This window comes from Lepidochelys kempii, chromosome 8 (assembly GCF_965140285.1).
Source record: "Lepidochelys kempii isolate rLepKem1 chromosome 8, rLepKem1.hap1, whole genome shotgun sequence".
NCBI lineage: Eukaryota > Metazoa > Chordata > Testudines > Cheloniidae > Lepidochelys > Lepidochelys kempii.
The window spans coordinates 54,547,312-54,564,021 of record NC_136387.1 but is presented as its reverse complement, the minus strand read 5'-3'; the positions used below and the strand labels follow the sequence as shown (position 1 = coordinate 54,564,021).

General features: G+C 45.8%; 1 protein-coding gene across 1 annotated transcript in view; it reads right to left on the bottom strand.

Moving 5' to 3' along the window:
- LAMC1 (laminin subunit gamma 1) overlaps positions 1–15,868 on the bottom strand; it is a 133,568-nt gene extending 117,700 nt beyond the window's left edge. Inside the window, exon 1 of the mRNA XM_073356621.2 lies at positions 15,184–15,868. Within this exon, the coding sequence (XP_073212722.2) occupies positions 15,184–15,853 (670 nt within the window). The 5' untranslated portion in view covers positions 15,854–15,868. The remainder of the gene's footprint in view (positions 1–15,183) is intronic.
- Between the last annotated feature and the right edge of the window lie 842 nt (positions 15,869–16,710).

Sequence of the window (16,710 nt, the reverse complement as noted above, 5' to 3'; positions counted from 1 at the left end):
TTAGCTTAATCTGTAAACTATTTTAGCTCACTTTTCTAATGTAGAGCAGCACTTAGTCTACTGCATGCCACAGCTGAGGTAACCATAAAACAACATGTTCTTTATTTACAGGAAAGTTGCTAGACTAAATCCATTAATGTCCGTGAGCCAGACAATACTGTGGTGATGAGCACTACTGAAAAACTTACAAATAAAACAAAATTTGTAAACAGATAGTTGGGGCAGGAACTGTCTCACACATGCTTAAGGGGGGTACAGCATTATTACAATAGGGCTATGATCCTGGCTGAATCTTTTGGAGGCTATCACACTACAAATACAGTATACTCCTGATTACCCAAATAGCATGGGGGACACAGATTTTATTTATTCAGATAAGCAGGAGTTCAGATAATTGAGAGGGAAGGGGCCATTCAGCAGTGGGGTGGCCGCCCTGTAGCAGGGCTCATCCTTCTACCCCTTCCAGTCCTGGCCATGGAGCTCTGCCGCTCCAGGACTGCAGTCCCTTCTGATGTCCCCCACACCTTGCACCCGCACAGATTGGTTGTTATCAGCCTGGCAACAGTGCAGGGAGCCCACTGCAGCTCTGCTGTCATGGCCACACTCACTCACTCCTGGGACAGGTAGGCTGCAGAGGGCTCCCCGCTCTGTCACAGGAGCCATCCAGCAGCAGAGTAACTGCCCCCACGACTGCGGGCTTGTCCTTCGCCACCCCACAGTCCAACCTAGGGGTGTCTGCTCCGCTATCTGAATCTCCATATTCTCCAAATCTCTTCCTTGTCCCCCAGCATCGGTCACACACGCTGCTGTATCACATGCTGGGATCCAAGACAGGGATTCAAGTAATGCAGATTGAGCGGTTGGGGAAGACTAGCCCCGGCCCCAGCCCCCTGCCCAAGACCCTGCCCCTCCCCTTCCATCCGCCCTGCCCCACTGAAGCCCAGAGCACACCCTCCCCCCACAGCCTATGGTCGCCAGCACCTCCCCACACCCCCAGCCCTGGAGCACCAGGTGGGCGGTGCGGCATGGCTCCAATGCCCCCAGCTGCGGGCTTTGTGAGCACCGGCCTCAGCCTCTCAGTCAGGGAAGGCCATGTGGGAAGGCAACTGGAAGCAGGCAGGAGGGAGTATGGGCGCAGAGTGTGGGGGAGGCCACACCAGGCTGTTTGAAGAGGCACAGCCTTCCCCAGCCTATGCTACCCACCGCTCATGTTAGCAGGGTTTCAGATAGGGATGCAAAGAACATGGAAAAACAATAACCGTGTAACCAATTAAAATTCTATCAGTTAAACGTTTAACTGGGGAACTACGAGTGCAGGGGGTGCTGCAGCAACCCCACGTTTTAGGCAGTGCACCGCAGCCAGCCCCACGCCTGGAGGTCCTGGCTGCCAGCCGCATGCCATGGGCTCTACACAGGGTGACAGCACAGCCCTAGTTGCGTGGCAGCAGCTGGGACCCCGGGTGTGCGGGGCTGGTAGACGGGACCCTGGGCGGAGTTTAATCGTCAACAGAAACCAATAAGCATCAAGCTTATTGGTTAACTGGTTAAACTTTTGCTTTCCTAGTTCTTGATAAACAGGAGTATACTGTGCAATAATACTAGTCCATAAGCTGTTTCGTGCGTGCAAGGGGGAAGGGGAGGAAAGAGGCAGGGTGGGGCCTTGGGGCAAGGAGTGGAGTGTGGGCGGGAAGAGGCAAGGCGGGGCCTGGGACTGAGTGGGGGCTGAGCTCCCCCAGGGAAAATTAGAAGCCGGCGCCTGTGTCCATCATAGAATCATAGAATATCAAGGTTGGACGGGACCTCAGGAAGTCATCTAGTCCAACCCCCTGCTCAAAGCAGGGCCCATCCCCAACTAAATCATCCCAGCCAGGGCTTTGTCAAGCCTGACCTTAAAAATATCTAAGGAAGGAATATTCCACCACCTCCCTAGGTAACACATTCCGGTGTTTCACCACCCTCCATAAGTACAGTAATTCAGTTTAACATGCCAACCCTTACACTTTCATAACTGTTTTTAAACTAATCGTAGGAGACTGAAACCCTGATACTCAGCTTAAGGATATTTATGTAAAATTATGCTTATGGATTAGTTTTATTAAGTTCCACAGAGGAAGAGGCAGAGCGAGGGCAGAACGACTGGGGAATAGGACGAGTGGGAGTGGGACAGAGCATGGGCATGGCTACAGCCCGGTGGTGCTCCAAGGCTGCGGCCGGCGCGCCACCCGAGGGAAGTGCACCGCATCCTATTTAGAGAGGCTGAGCCTGCCCGGGCCTCTTGCACCCACCACGCATTATTTGCGGGATTGGTGCCCGAGAATGTACACGATATTTAACGTTACAAATATTAGACCGGCACGTACTACAACACTCAAAGTTAAGAGTGATGCTCTCAATTCTGCTTTTGTGCCCTCCTGTGCTGCAATTTAAGATTTGAAATTCCCGTCCTGTCAATTTGTACTTAAACTACCATTTTATTTAGACGGTTTGAGACTAAATCACATTAACTGCAATTTGCAGATTTCTGGAGAAATCAGCAACTCCAAGCTTTAAGAACCCTATATATACGGGGAGCTTGCAAGGGACAAACTACGCCTTTACCTACTACATAAACCAATATTTGTACAACAAACTATTCAATCTGAACATCAAATGACAGCTAATATTAAAAACTACAAACATGACTGCTTTTAAGTGTCAGGTCTAATGATAAAACCTGACAGCAATTCAGAATGAGCACCACAAATAGCAGCTATTTTGTGCAGCAAAATGCCATACAATCCCAGCTCTCTCCATCCCCTAAAATAAATGTTCAGCCACGCATAGTATTCCCAAATGCCTCCTGTAGTGGCACCAGCATCCCAAGAAAGAAGCAGGAGAAAGGAATTAGAGAAAACATATAAAGAGCTTTAAAGCAACTTTATATAACTGCACTGAACAACTGCTGACCATTAAAAAGCTGATCTCTTAACTACTCATGTTGAAACCTGCAAAATGTAAATCAAGCCTTTGTGAGACTAACTAAAATAGAGTCCCCTCAGGGCTCCACAAATACCACAGTGAAGTCACTGAAGTGCTCAGCAAGCCATTCCCAGACCTTGATTTAACAAAGTCTCCAAAGGATTTCCTGACAAATCACAGTTAGTCATTTCTCTCAGATGAGAGATTTCTTCCAGATTAAATAATATTTACTTCTTTGACAAAACACCACCTATGTTATAGAAAGATTATAGGTCCAACTGATACCTACTAAAGCAGGGAAATTCACATTAATGAGCTAAAACTGTCTGACTCAACACACTGTGCTCACATATTTGATGAAGTAAGCTGTAGCTCACGAAAACTTATGCTCTAATAAATCTGTTAGTCTCTAAGGTGCCACAAGTACTCCTTTTCTTTTTACAGATACAGACTAACACGGCTGCTACTCTGAAACCTGTCACATATTTGAGAGTAAATGTAACTGCATACTAAACAGTTATTATCCATTTCCAGTTTCATATCACTGCTTTACTTCATGGCAAAACACATTTATTTAGCACTTGGTTAAAAGAAATCATGTCCAGGCCAAGACCTTCTCTTTCAAGCTGTCAATTCAAGTGATTTATAGACAAGTTAACAGGGGTTGTTTATAACTGAAAATGACAGACCTTCAAGTATACTAACACTAGCAGGCACAACTGTTCCCAGATAAAATGCACCTGTGTCTTTAAAGATGCAGGAACCATCGTATTATAAGAAAAAAGATACAAGTCCCCACTGGGCTGCAAAAGAATGCCTAAAAATATTAATGCAAAAGCCAGATTGCAACTAAGATTTCATATATCTAAGTGAGGAAATTCAAACTATAGTAACCACTTCTAAACCACCATCCAAAGCAGTAAGTAGCAGTTAGCAACAGTATGTTTTGGTTGTGGTTCCCACAACCACCCTAAGTTTTGAACATTATAGCTTCTGCATGCAGAATTTCAGATATTCTATTACATGAATGTAGTTCTTTGCGTTTAGTTTTCTTTGTGGTTATTTCATAAGAGTTAAAGCACCAGCCTAAGTTTTTAGTAAGGTAATTGGGTCAAATGCAACTGGAATCTCAAATGTTGTGTTCCCAAAAAAAAAAAAATTAAAATTAAAAATGATCGTCTCAGGTTTGTGTAGATAAAATGAGTTTAAATTAAGTTGTGTTGTATATGCCTAAGGACAAGCTGCAGATCTGTATTTAAAAATCCTGGCTGCAGTGAATAAGTAGCAACTCCATCCTCAGGCTGAACATAAAAACTGGCTTCCTGCCTAGGTTTCCTTTTAAATGTCTTCAAATGGCAATCATGCCCCAAACTGTACTTCAAGGAGAGAGCATACGTAATCATCCATAGTTACTCTCCTCAAAATAAAATACAGTGCACTGCTAGCTGAGTAGTCAGAAGGACAATGTAGTAACGTAGTGGGCCTGGTGCGAAAATAATCTATTTCTTCTAGTATGCATTGGTATTTACTAGGAAACTAAGGTATGCAGGTTTGAGAGTAGCAGCCATGTTAGTCTGTATCCGCAAAAAGAAAAGGAGTACTTGTGGCACCATAGAGATTAACCAATTTATTTGAGCATAAGCTTTCATGAGCTACAGCTCGCTTCATCGGACTACATGCATCTGATGAAGTGAGCTGTACCTCTCGAAAGCTTATGCTCAAATAAATTTGTTAGTCTCTAAGGTGCCACAAGTACTCCTTTTCTTTTTGAGGTATGCAGTTATTTTTCAGTCTTATGTTGAACACATTGAGAAGCTAGGCACTACCTGTCTACACTACAAATTTCAGCTGAGTTTGTAAATTGTGACATTAGCTCTAAATGGATTTGTCTCTACAAACAACATAGTAAATACTCAGTTAACTGTGGCAACAAACAGTTTCACCTTTAGCATGGATAGAGACCCTAATCATGCCTCTGTAAAGCATGTGGACAAGCCTCTTTCTTCAAGCTCTCTGTGTAATAAGTCACACGTAACACATCACAATGCTGGTGGTGCCGCTCTTTGTGCATGTCACCTGGGCACTATTTCTTGCTGAGATACTATACGATAGTTACCCAGACTGTCCCAGCATGCATTGGTGGGGATGCACGACTCAACAGTATTGTGGAAAAAGCTTCTGCATGGACTCAATTCATCTGTGTTTTATCTAAATGAGCCAGGCGAGGGTGTCACCAGATGCTTATAAAAACCAGGCTGAACTTGTAATGTAGACAGGGACTCTACTGCTTTGAACACCAACCAGTGTTCTGTGAATGCTGCTGCCGTATTAGCAGAAGGTTTGAAACATTGGGATCAAAAGGTTCTGTGGCAGATGGAAAGAGTAGGAGTGCATGAACAAAGTGAAATGACAGTAGCAGCAAGACCCCTTGGGGAGGAGAGAAACAGGGATCAGTGTGGGAAAGTTAACGGGAAGCTGGGTAACTGGAAAAGGTCCAGGAGAGGGAAGATTAAGGGAAAGAGAAGAAAAGAGGACAGAAGACTGGGGGGAAATGAGAGCACAGGAAAAGAGACACAAGGCTTGTCTACACCACACAACTTTTAGCGACAAGATTGTGTCGACACAGCCTTGTCACTAAAACTCAGCATGTGTAAATGCTCTGTCGGCACTTTTGCCAACCAAATACTTCCAGCCCCGCAAGCAGCGTTCGTTTTGTCAGCAGGAGAGTTCACACGGTCACTTGCGTCGGCAAAACTTTTGTCTTTCATGGGGGGCTTTTTTAAGTACCCCTGAAAGACAGAAAGTTTTGCCAACAACTTCGCAGTGTAGACATACCTTTTTCAAGGACATTTCTCGCTGTGGGTCTGTGAGCGTGGGGCTCTCTCACAGCACTGAGAGAACACAGAAGCGCTCAGCTGCGGCACAGCCCGACTTCTGCTTAAATAGAATAAACTTCAGCACCCAATTTCTTTCCCTGCTCCCTCAATGAAAAAACTCTTTAAGGCAGTAATTACGTCTTGGGTGTGCGTATACACAGGCTCAGTGGCAATACTAACAGCAATTAAGTACTAATTAATATGGGTGGGAAATCAGGAATGCAGCAAAAGGTTTCAACTGGGGGAGAACCACAAATAGGTAGGTATATCATACCCAACCTTTTCACTGCTACCATTTAAAAAAAAAAAAGTGCAAAGGAAAAAGTAGTCACATACCATCACTTTCTAATCCCCATCCCCTCTTTAAATTGAAAATTAATGGTAGTTTAGGTATAAACGTGATCAAGTCACGATCACTTATAATGTGCGAGCAGAATAAAGTCCAGATAAGTAATCCATATACATGGTGTTTTTACAGGGCCAGTTTCACAAAACTAAAAACAATTATGAGCCAGATCAGCTGGGAGAAAGAACTTAATCAGAAAATGTGAATGATAATTGGGGAATCCTTTAAGAACATCTTGGCTTACTAGATGCCCAAAAAGTCAATCCTACAGTTCAGAAAGAAGGCTGTACTGGTTTAAAAAAATGACCTGGTTTAGGAGGGAAGTGAAAGAATCTATCAAAATAATATATAACAAATGAAAGAAAGAGGATGAATATAAATCAGAAGTTAGAAATAGTAGAAAATTGATAATGGAAGCAAAAGGACACAAGAAGTCTATGGCCAGCAGAGTTGAGGACAATATGGAGGAGTTTTTAAAATATATTAGGAACAAAAAGAATCTTGACAACGATATTGGTTCATTACTAGAGGGGAAATAGTAGAATCATCAACAATAATGCTGAACAGGCAGAAGCATTCAGTAAATATTTCTGTTCTGTATTTAGAGAAAAACAGATGATCTAGTCTCATCATATGGCGATAACACTCCTTCCATTCCACTAGTAATTCTAGAGGATGTTAAACAGAAGCTACTAACATTTTAAAAGTGTCTAATAGCAGGCCAGAAAACTTGCATCCAGGAGTTTTAAAACAGCTGGCTGAGGAGCTTCCTGGACCATTAATGTTCATTTTCAAAAAGTCCTGGAGCACCGGGGAAATTCCAGAAGAGTGGAAGCTAATGTACCAATTTTTAAAAAGGGTACACAGGATAACCTAAGTAATTATATGCTCCTCAGCCTGACCTCTATCCCAGGCAAGACAATACGAGACTGGCCAATATGATACTCAATTAATAAAGAATGAAAAGGAGAGTAATGTAATTAATGCAAATCAACATGGATTTATGGAAAACAGATCCTGTCTAACTTGAGATCTTTTTCTTTTTTAAATGAGATTACAAGTTTGGTTGATAAAGGTAACAGTGTTGGCGTAACAGACTTAGACTTCTGTTTGACTTGGTACAGCATGACATTTTGAATAATATAAAATTAACATGGCACACCTTAAATGGATTAAAAACTGGCTAATTGATAGGTCTCAAAATGTAATTATAAATGGGGAATCATCGTCATGTTGGTGTTTCTAGTGGGATCCTGCAGGGATCAGTGCTTGGCCCTATGTTATTTAACATTTTTATTAATGACCTGGAAGAAAACATAAAAACATCATGAATAAAGTTTGCAGATGACACAAAAATTGGGGAAGTGGTAAACAACAAGGACGACAGGTTACGGATTCAGAGCAATCTGGATCACTTAGGAAACTGGGTGCAAGCAAACAATATACATTTTAATACAGCTAAATGTAAATGTATACATCTATGAACAAAGAATCCATGCAGGCTATCAGGACCATATGAAATCTGAACAGAACATGCAATCACTCATTCATGCAAAGACTGTGTATGGAATTAATGCAAGGATGACTGGTGAAGGTGCAGAGATGAGTCCAGAGCATTCAAGGCTAAAAACTGTCTTACCCAGTTTACACTATTTCAGTACAATGAGCCAGTGAACTGCACTTCTTACAGAAAGTCACTACCAAACAGCATAGCGTCACACACAGTTTGACACTTACAATTTTGCTATTTCTAAACAAAATTTCTACCATCACGTCAGTATACACGAAAGATTCAATCTATAGCAAGGTTACTGTTCTTCAAATTTTCAAAGTACGAAGAAACTGCCTGGGAAAAAAGAAAAAAAAGCTGGCAAAGCAAAAAAAGCACACTCCAAATAGCTCAAACTCAGCTAGATTCTTTTTTAAGTTCAATTCTAACCTAAAAAGAAAGGAAGAAAACTATAAAAAAAAACCACAAGAACCTGCAAACAGAAACTTGAAATTAATGTTCCATCTCAATAATAACTATGCTGCAATACTACTACTCCTCCAACACCACATTTTAAAAATAAAATTTATAGAGAAAATGTACTTTAAAAAAGTCTTAGATGTACTGTAGATTCATAGGTTACAAGGCCAGAGCAGACCATTGTGATCATAGCCTGACCTCCTGTGTAACACTGGCCATACAACTTCCCCAAAATAATTCCTTTTGAAATATACATGTAGGCATATGCAATGTTTTGTATTAGAGCATCTGTATTTAGACACTTCACCTTGAATGGTCCCTTGAAATATGTGTTAACTACTTACGCTAAACAATCTGTTCTACCTTGTATTTAGGGGGACATTCTGAGTATGTTTCCTAGACCTGAAAGATTTATACGATCTGAATGAAGAAGAGCTCTGTGAAATCTCAAAATCTTGTCTCTCTCACAAACAGAAGTTGGTCCAATAAAAGATATCACCTCACCCAACCCACCTTGTCTCTAACACAGCTACAAAAACACTGCATGCAGCTTATGTATGTAGATATTCACATGACAATGGTAATGAGAAGCATGAAAGACCTATGAAATCCAATTCTGACTTTATATGGGGTTCATTAATAATACATTTGTCCAAAACAGAAAAGTTGAGAAAATAAAGTTATTGTAGGAAGAGGATTTTTTTCTTCCTATAACAAATGTCCTGAATAAAAACTCCAAACAATGAATAAAAATAAAGATAAAAATGACTTCATGAAATCTTAACCACTCAAGATCTTCCTTCCCTTTATTAACCGTATTTGAATTGAGCCATCCTATACAATAAAACACATTACTAACCGCAATACTAAGAAATTCCTTTTTTTGGCATTTGTAGTAGGTGTCGGCACAAAAGTGCAATTCATATAAAGGAACCCTGACATTTTAGTGGTGACTGCAACAGGTCAATGCTGTTCACAGGGGACCATTAGTACAGAACACACTATAGTGAACTATAATCTGCATGTCCCTGAATGTATGATTTATTAATTTGGGGACATGAGAATTTTTTAAAAGGTATCTTGGTCCTTCTATTTTGAAATTACGCAAAGAATGCTAAAGCATAAAATGACTAACTTATCTGAAAGAAGTTCCTAGTTCAACCTAGACTTTTACCCTTATTCAGTCCTATATGTTAAATCAGAAGATTTTTAACTAAGGCCTTGTCTACACTGGCAAGTTTCTGCACGGTAAAGCAGCTTTCTGCACCGTAACTCCCGAGATGTACACACTGCCAAGCCATTTAGGGCGCAGAAACTGCGCAGTTCCACTGTTGTAAAAAAACCCACCCCAAGAGGCATACAGCTTTCTGCGCCGTGGCGATTACAGCGCTGCAGTGCCAGTGTAGACACCGTGGCAATTACAGTGCTACGACTGGCCTGTGGGAGGTGTCCCACAATGCCTGTTCTCACCTCTCTGGTCATTGGTTTGAACTCTACTCCCCTGACCTCAGGTGACCAACCGTCATCTCCACCCCGTAAATTCCTTTGGAATTTTGAAAGTCCTCTTCCTGTTTCCTCGGTGCCACGTGCAGTGGTCTCAGAACATCTTTCCAGGTGGCCATGAATGCTCCACACACCAAGCAATCCCCTGGTTGGAGCAATGCGGAGTTGCTGGACCTCATCAGCATTTGGGGAGAGGAGGCAGTGCAGTCCCAGCTGCACTCCAGCCGTAGCAAATATGATACCTACAAACAGATTTCACAATGCAGGACAGAAAGGGGCCATGACCGGAACACACTACAGTGCAGGGTCAAAGAGAAGGAGCTGCGGAACGCCTACCACAAGGCGCAGGAGGCAAATCGCTCCCGGTGCTGCACCCACGAGCTGCCACTTCTACGAAGAGCTGGACATGATACTCGGCGGCAACTCCACCTCCACTGCGAAGACCACTGTGGCTCGCATGCCAGTTGAGAGTGGACTGAGCCAGAAGGAGGAAATCTTGGACGAGAATGTGGAGGGGGACCCAGAGGCAGAGGATGACTCAGAGGTCAGAGACGCATGCAGCCAGGAACTCTTTTCTACCTCGGAGGAGACTAACCAGTCACAGCTGTCGGCGAAGGGCAAACAGGAGACAAGGCCCCGGTAAGTGGATTTGATTTGGGAATCACCAAAGCAAATTGTGGGGGGCAGGAAGGTTGCAGAAAGCAGACTTGTCTCCCATCACATGCCTAGTCTGAGCAGCGGAACAGGCTGTTGATTGATTCCCTCACTTCATGGGAATCTCCCTCAGAGATCTCCAGGAAACTCATGAAGATACTGGGCAATTTGCAGCTGCAGGCTCTTCGGCAGAGCTGCTTTGTTTCTTGCCCTGCAGCCACTGTCACAGAACTCTTTCCCATGCTCCCCCCAGACACTGCCAACACAATCTTATCAACCTCCTGGCTCCACTCTCTAGCCACAGCATTCCACTCCTCCCCCTCACAGTCCAGCACTGCGGACTCCCACTACCCACTGCACTCAACACCCATCCCTCCTCAGTTTGGCCCCGCTTAAGTACAGTACCCACTGCATTGTACTCCAAAGGAGAAGGTTGGATATGATCCCTGGACATACAAAAATCTTTAGCTGTCCTGGGACCTTCCCTTCCCCCATCCCCTCACTGCTGATGGGTTTTTTTGTTTGACTCTCGCCTCCAGTTGTTATTTTTTAATAAAAGAATTGTGCTGGTTTTAAAGGAATCTTTATTCTATTAATTGAAAGCAAATAGAGCCCTGCAAAGCAACAGACAATTACGTTAAATCCCCCTATTGCATCGTGTGCACCAGTCACCTCTTAGCATTACAAGCACTGCACTCCCGAGCATAGCAACAAATATTAGTGGCTTTCAGCTACAAATTGCTGCCTCAAGGCATCCCTGATCCTTATGGCCCCCCGCTGCGCCCCTCTAATAGCCCTGGTCTCTGGCTGTTCAAACTCAGCCTCCAGGCACTGAGCCTCGGCGGTCCAGCCCTGAGTGAAGCTTTCAGCCTTCCCTTCACAAATATTATGGAGCGTGCAGCATGCAGCTATAAGCGTAGGAATATTGTCATCGGCCAGGTCCAGCTTCCCATAGAGGCAGCGCCAACGAGCCTTTAAACGGCCAAAAGCACACTCAACAGTCATTCTGCACTTGCTCAGCCTTTTGTTGAACTGCTCCTTGCTGCTGGCAAGTTGCCTCATGTATAGCTTCATAAGCCACGGCATTAAGGAGTAGGCAGGGTCTTCCAGGATCACAATGGGCATTTCGACTTCCCCTACGGTGATCTTCTGGTCCAGGAAGAAAGCCCCAGCTTGCAGCTTCCTGAACAGGCCAGTGTTCCGAAAGATGTCTGTGTCATGCACCTTTCCAGACCAGCCTGCATTAATGTCTGAAAAGCCCATGGTGATCCACAAGCACCTGGAGAACCATTGAGAAATACCCCTTTCAATTAATGTACTTGGTGACTAGGTGGTCTGGTGCCAGAATTGGAATGTATGTGCTATCTATCGCCCCTCCGCACAAAGCCATCCACAATGTCATGCATGATGCCCAGAGTCACTGCCTTTCAGAGCAAAATGCAATTAATGGTCCTGCAGACTCTGTCAACACGAGTCCAACGGTCGACTTTCCCACTCTGAACTTCTCCAGTGGCAGGGCAGCTCTCATTCTCGTGTCCTTGCAACACAGGGCTGGAGCAAGCTCATCACACAGTTCCATGAATGTGGCTTTCCTCATCCAAAAGTTCTGCAGTCACTCCTCATCATCCCCGACATGCATCACGATGTGATCCCACCACTCGGTGCTTGTTTCCCGAGCCCAAAAAGCGGCATTCCACTGTGGTCGGCACCTCCATGAATGCCACAAGCAATCTCGTGTCGTATGTATAGCAAGATCAATGTCACACTCCTCTTGTCTTTGTAGTTTAAGGAATAACTCCACTGCCACTCATGATGTGTTGATCAGAGCGAGCAGTATACTTGTTAACAGTTCGAGATCCATTCCTGCAGCCCAAAGAAGCAGGGTGCACAGTACACAAACCATTGAAAGATGGTGCCAAATGCAGACGGAAGAACAGGGATTGCTGGGATGCGAAGCAGTGCATCACGGGGCATTGGAACAGGACTCAGGAGGCACCATGACCCCCTCAGCCTTCCCACAATGCTTAGCAGAAGAAGAGGAAGAGGTGCTCTGTGGGATAGCTGCCCAGAGTGCACCGCTCCAAATACCGCTGCAAGTGCTGCGAAAATGTGAACACACTATTGCGCAGGCAGCTGACCATTTAAGGGAAACCACTGTTGTGTGTTCACACTCTCTCTGAGCAGCGCTGTAACTCCTGGTGCTGCAACTCTGCCAGTGTAGACATGCCCTAAGTCTGCCTTTTAGTTACTCAAGCACCAAACATCTGAACCGTAATATTTTTTTTAAAAAAACACACTTTCCTTTCCTCCACACAGAGATAGCTTAAACAGCTGAATCAATTTTGGTGGAATTTCAACAGGATCAAGAGTTTGCTTCTAGGTTGAAGCCAAGCTTAAGAAGTTTTATTCCAAAGCTAATTTTTTGAAAATACTCAAGTGACTATCATATCCTGCTGCTGAATGCTTAGACTTAAATTTCCAATCTTCTCTTTTAATTGACAAGAAATATCGCCTCGGTAAAATATTTATATATCATCCTCAATGCACTTGGTGTTATATAGTACCTTAGCTGCCAAAGAGCTTTTCAGATCACATGTACTTCAGCCACCACTGAAGCACAAGTCACCTCATGTTACTGAATCTCACTCTTTTAAAATAAACTTTACTACATCCTGTTATTTTTAATATGCCAAAGAGTAGGGTTTTTTTTTTAATTTTATGGTGCTAGATCTCCCAGACTAACAGACAGCACTGTTCCCGTATAGAAGTTTGTTCAACATGACCAAAAAGTGGAATTGTTTAATCTAACCCAGAACCCTTAGCAGCAACCCATCCACTTTAGACAGAGTAACAGAATAGTGAGCACATGAGCACAGAGAAAATCTAACACATTTACTGCTGGAAGTATTTATTCCATGTCCTTTGTTTTTCTTGTCAACCTTTCCCTTTCTGAATTCCAAGTCTGATGTCTACAAGCTTATCCTGCTTTGTGCATTAAGAATGAGACAGTTATTGCTCTGCAGATAGCAGGAGCTGAGATTTACTGCAAAACCCTATGTTTAAGTGTTTGTTTCAAGCACAATGAGATCTGAATCTACAGACTAACTGGCAAGCCTTTAACTTAGCAGATCTTTAAGCACTTCCCTACAGTTTTCATTTATGATTTGTTTATACACCTAACCGTTCATTTTGAATGTATACATTGCCAAACTTCATAAATATAATTACATTTTAAAAAAATGCAACCCAGAAGCATGAAAAGTATTTCTAGCACTGAATCAAAACCTTTGCTAAGAAGACCCCATTCAACTAAAAAAAAAATAGAAAAATCAGTAAACACACAAATCAAAGAAAGGGACAATCCAAAGAGGATAGATAGCCTGCTTGTATACAGAAGTCACTTTCAGTAATTTATTACCAGCTTGGGCAGACACATGTACCTTTGTTTTCTGTATGATAGGATTAAGCTTTGTGGCCTCTAATTAAATTTGAATACCACAAAGCAAGATGTTAACTCTGTGTTAGAAAAATCTTTAAAGTGCCAGACACACACTGCGACATTATGCATGGTCTGATCCATCCCTCTCCTCCTCCCTCCCTCCCTCCCCACAAAAATAGTTTATTCTCCAGTTTTTGTCAGGTTTAAATTTTTTTCCTTTCTTTACTATGACTAATCTGCTCAGTGGATGGGAATAGGCGTAAGTTGCCATGGAGATCTCCAAGTTTCAACACAAAAGTTATGGGGCAACTGGCCCTCATCACATTATCTCAAGGAAAATTCAGATAGGGTCCTTATTAGAAGGCGGAAAGGATGGGGAGCATGGGAGTGGGACAAACTTTCTGACGGGCTGTGGCAGGTCTATTAGTTTAAAGGGGTGGAGGGGAGGGGGGGAAGGAGAAGAGGAAGTAGAGTCCTTGTCTGGGAAAAGGAGAAATCATACAAGTCTAGTACAGGAAGCAGCGAGGGGACAGGGGAGAGCTCCTGTTCGTTTAGGACAGGCAGCCAGAAGGGGAGAACTAGATTTCTTATTTAGGAATTAAGTGTAGAGATGGGTCATGTATGCAGGAGAGACGCTACTAGTGGAGGATATTTTGGGGAACGGGAGGAGGAATAGTGAAGCCTCTGGTCATGCAGGAACAAGAAAGGAAAAGGTGGTTTTTCTGTTGATTTAAGCACTAGGTGTAGGATGGTCGTGCATGAGATGGCAAAACCAGCAGTGCATACAGATGGGTCTTTGCTAGTGCGGGTTGCAAAGGGAGTGGTAGTGATCATCCGGCACAGGAACTCCAATACAATGCAGACAGAAGGGAATGATTGAGGAGGAGTGCATATGTATAAAGTTACGATTCTTTTATGTTTTTACAGCGCGGGTCACTGAAGTTTTAGAAGCAACATAAACTATTAAAAAGAGTGTTAACAAGCTTGGTCTGAAATTAGTCTTGTTCTTTTCATCCTTAAATTCCAAGCACTCACACTTCCCTTCTCTCTTCCTCTCCCAAGCCAATCTTTGCTCTTCAGTTTGCTGTTGCGGGAAGCCTTACACGCAAAGCTGGTTTTTCCCCAGCCGGGTTTGGAAATGCATACATGTAGCCGTGCCCCTAGTGGGGCAGATGGCAGGGAGGAAAGGGGGGTTCGCGAGTCCGTGCTCTCGTAGGACAGGGGCACCGCAATGCAATGCAGAGGAGAAGAAGTGAAGTGTGTGGAGGGGGAAGGCATACAGGTGTCCCCACTGCTCCTGACTAGGAGAAGCGGGGGAGACGGGTCCCGGTCCCTCAAGGGCAGCCCTTCCGCGCCTCTGCGGGAGAGGGACTGGCCTAGGGCGGGGACAGACGGAGCAAAGCGCAGCCCCCCGCCGGGGAGGGTCCCCGCGACTTACCCAGGTGCAGGGTGAGGTTGATGGCGCTGGGGTACTGCACCCCGGCCAGCATGGTCTGGCTCTGCCACCAGGTGGTGTCGGCCTGGTTGTAGTCGGTGAGGAAGGCGGCGCCGTGCTGCAGGTGGGGCTGGGTGGCGTCGCACAGGTGGCAGGACTTGGTGACCCCGGTCACGCCGGTCTGCACGCAGTACTCCTCGGCCGGCGAGCCGCATGTGTTGGTGGCCACCACAGTCACGTTGAAGGCGGCGTTCACGAACTCGGGCATGCAGCGCTGCGGCCGCCCGCTCGCCTCGTCCGCGCATTCGTCCATGGCGGCGGCGCAGCGCCCGGCCAGCTCCAGCAGCAACAGCAAGGGCAGCGCCCCGCGACCCATCCTCGGCCGGCACGAGCGACGCCTGCGCGCGGCGCGAGATGCAGCGGCAGCCGACACCCAAGCGGCTCGCGCCGGGAGCGGACGCGGGCGCGAGACGCGGCGGCGGCGGCAGCTGGGCTGGTGGGCGCGCGCTGGCTGCGTGCGAGGAGGCAGCCTAGGAGCAGCCAACGCTCGGGCGGCTCCTGCTGCTCTGCGGCTGTTCGGGCAAAGGGGGAACGGGCCTGGCCGGAGGAGGAGCAGGAGCCGGAGCCACAAGGGGGTGGGGGCTGCGCGCGCGGTGCACGCTGGGAGACACATCCCTCCCCCTTCCCGGCCGGGACAGGGGGACTTGGGTCCCAGGAGCACTCGGTTGTTTCCGTGGTGACCCCCCCTCCCCGGAATGCTTTGGAGGGCGGACGAGCGAATGGGGACTTAAAGGAGCCGCGCTGGGGAGCGGTGCACCCACAGGGCTGCGTCTCTAGGGGGACAGGGAGCTGCAGCCTATGGATCCCCGCACGACAGGGCTTTGCGGGGCGGGGGCTGCACTCCCCACTCGGGACGCGGCTGCAGACGCCCGCCTCCGGCCCGTAGCAATGCAACGTTGCCCGCCCACGGAAATCAAGTAACATTCAGACTCTCCAGCTGGGTGAGCATTCCCCTCTCTGTATCAAACCCGGAGTCCGGCGGCGGCGGCGGGGGGGGATCGCACTCTGCGCACCCCCCACCCCCCCGAACTAGCTGCAGCCCCACGAAAAACGAGCAACGTCGTGGGGGGCTCCATGCTGCTGAAGAGCCTCCAGTCCAGTCGGTCCTCTGCTCCTGCTTAGCACGGCACTCTCTGGTCTCAGGCTCCCCACCTCTCCCTCGGGCACTGGAACAGTCTGGCAGATCACACAACATGCAAGACTATACTAGGAATTAAGGATCATAATTAGAATAACTGGGATAAAAATTCTATGCCGTGTTGTTGTAGCTGTGTCTGTCCCGGGATGGTAGAGAGAAGGGGTGGCGGGAGGGGAGGAAGTTATATCTTTTATTGGACCAACTTCTGTTGGTGAGAGAGACATAGATTCATAGAACGGGAAGGGACCTAGAGAGGTCATCTAGTCCAGTCCCCTGCTCTCAAGGCAAGACTAAGTATTATCTAGACCATCGCTGACAGGTGTTTGTCCAAC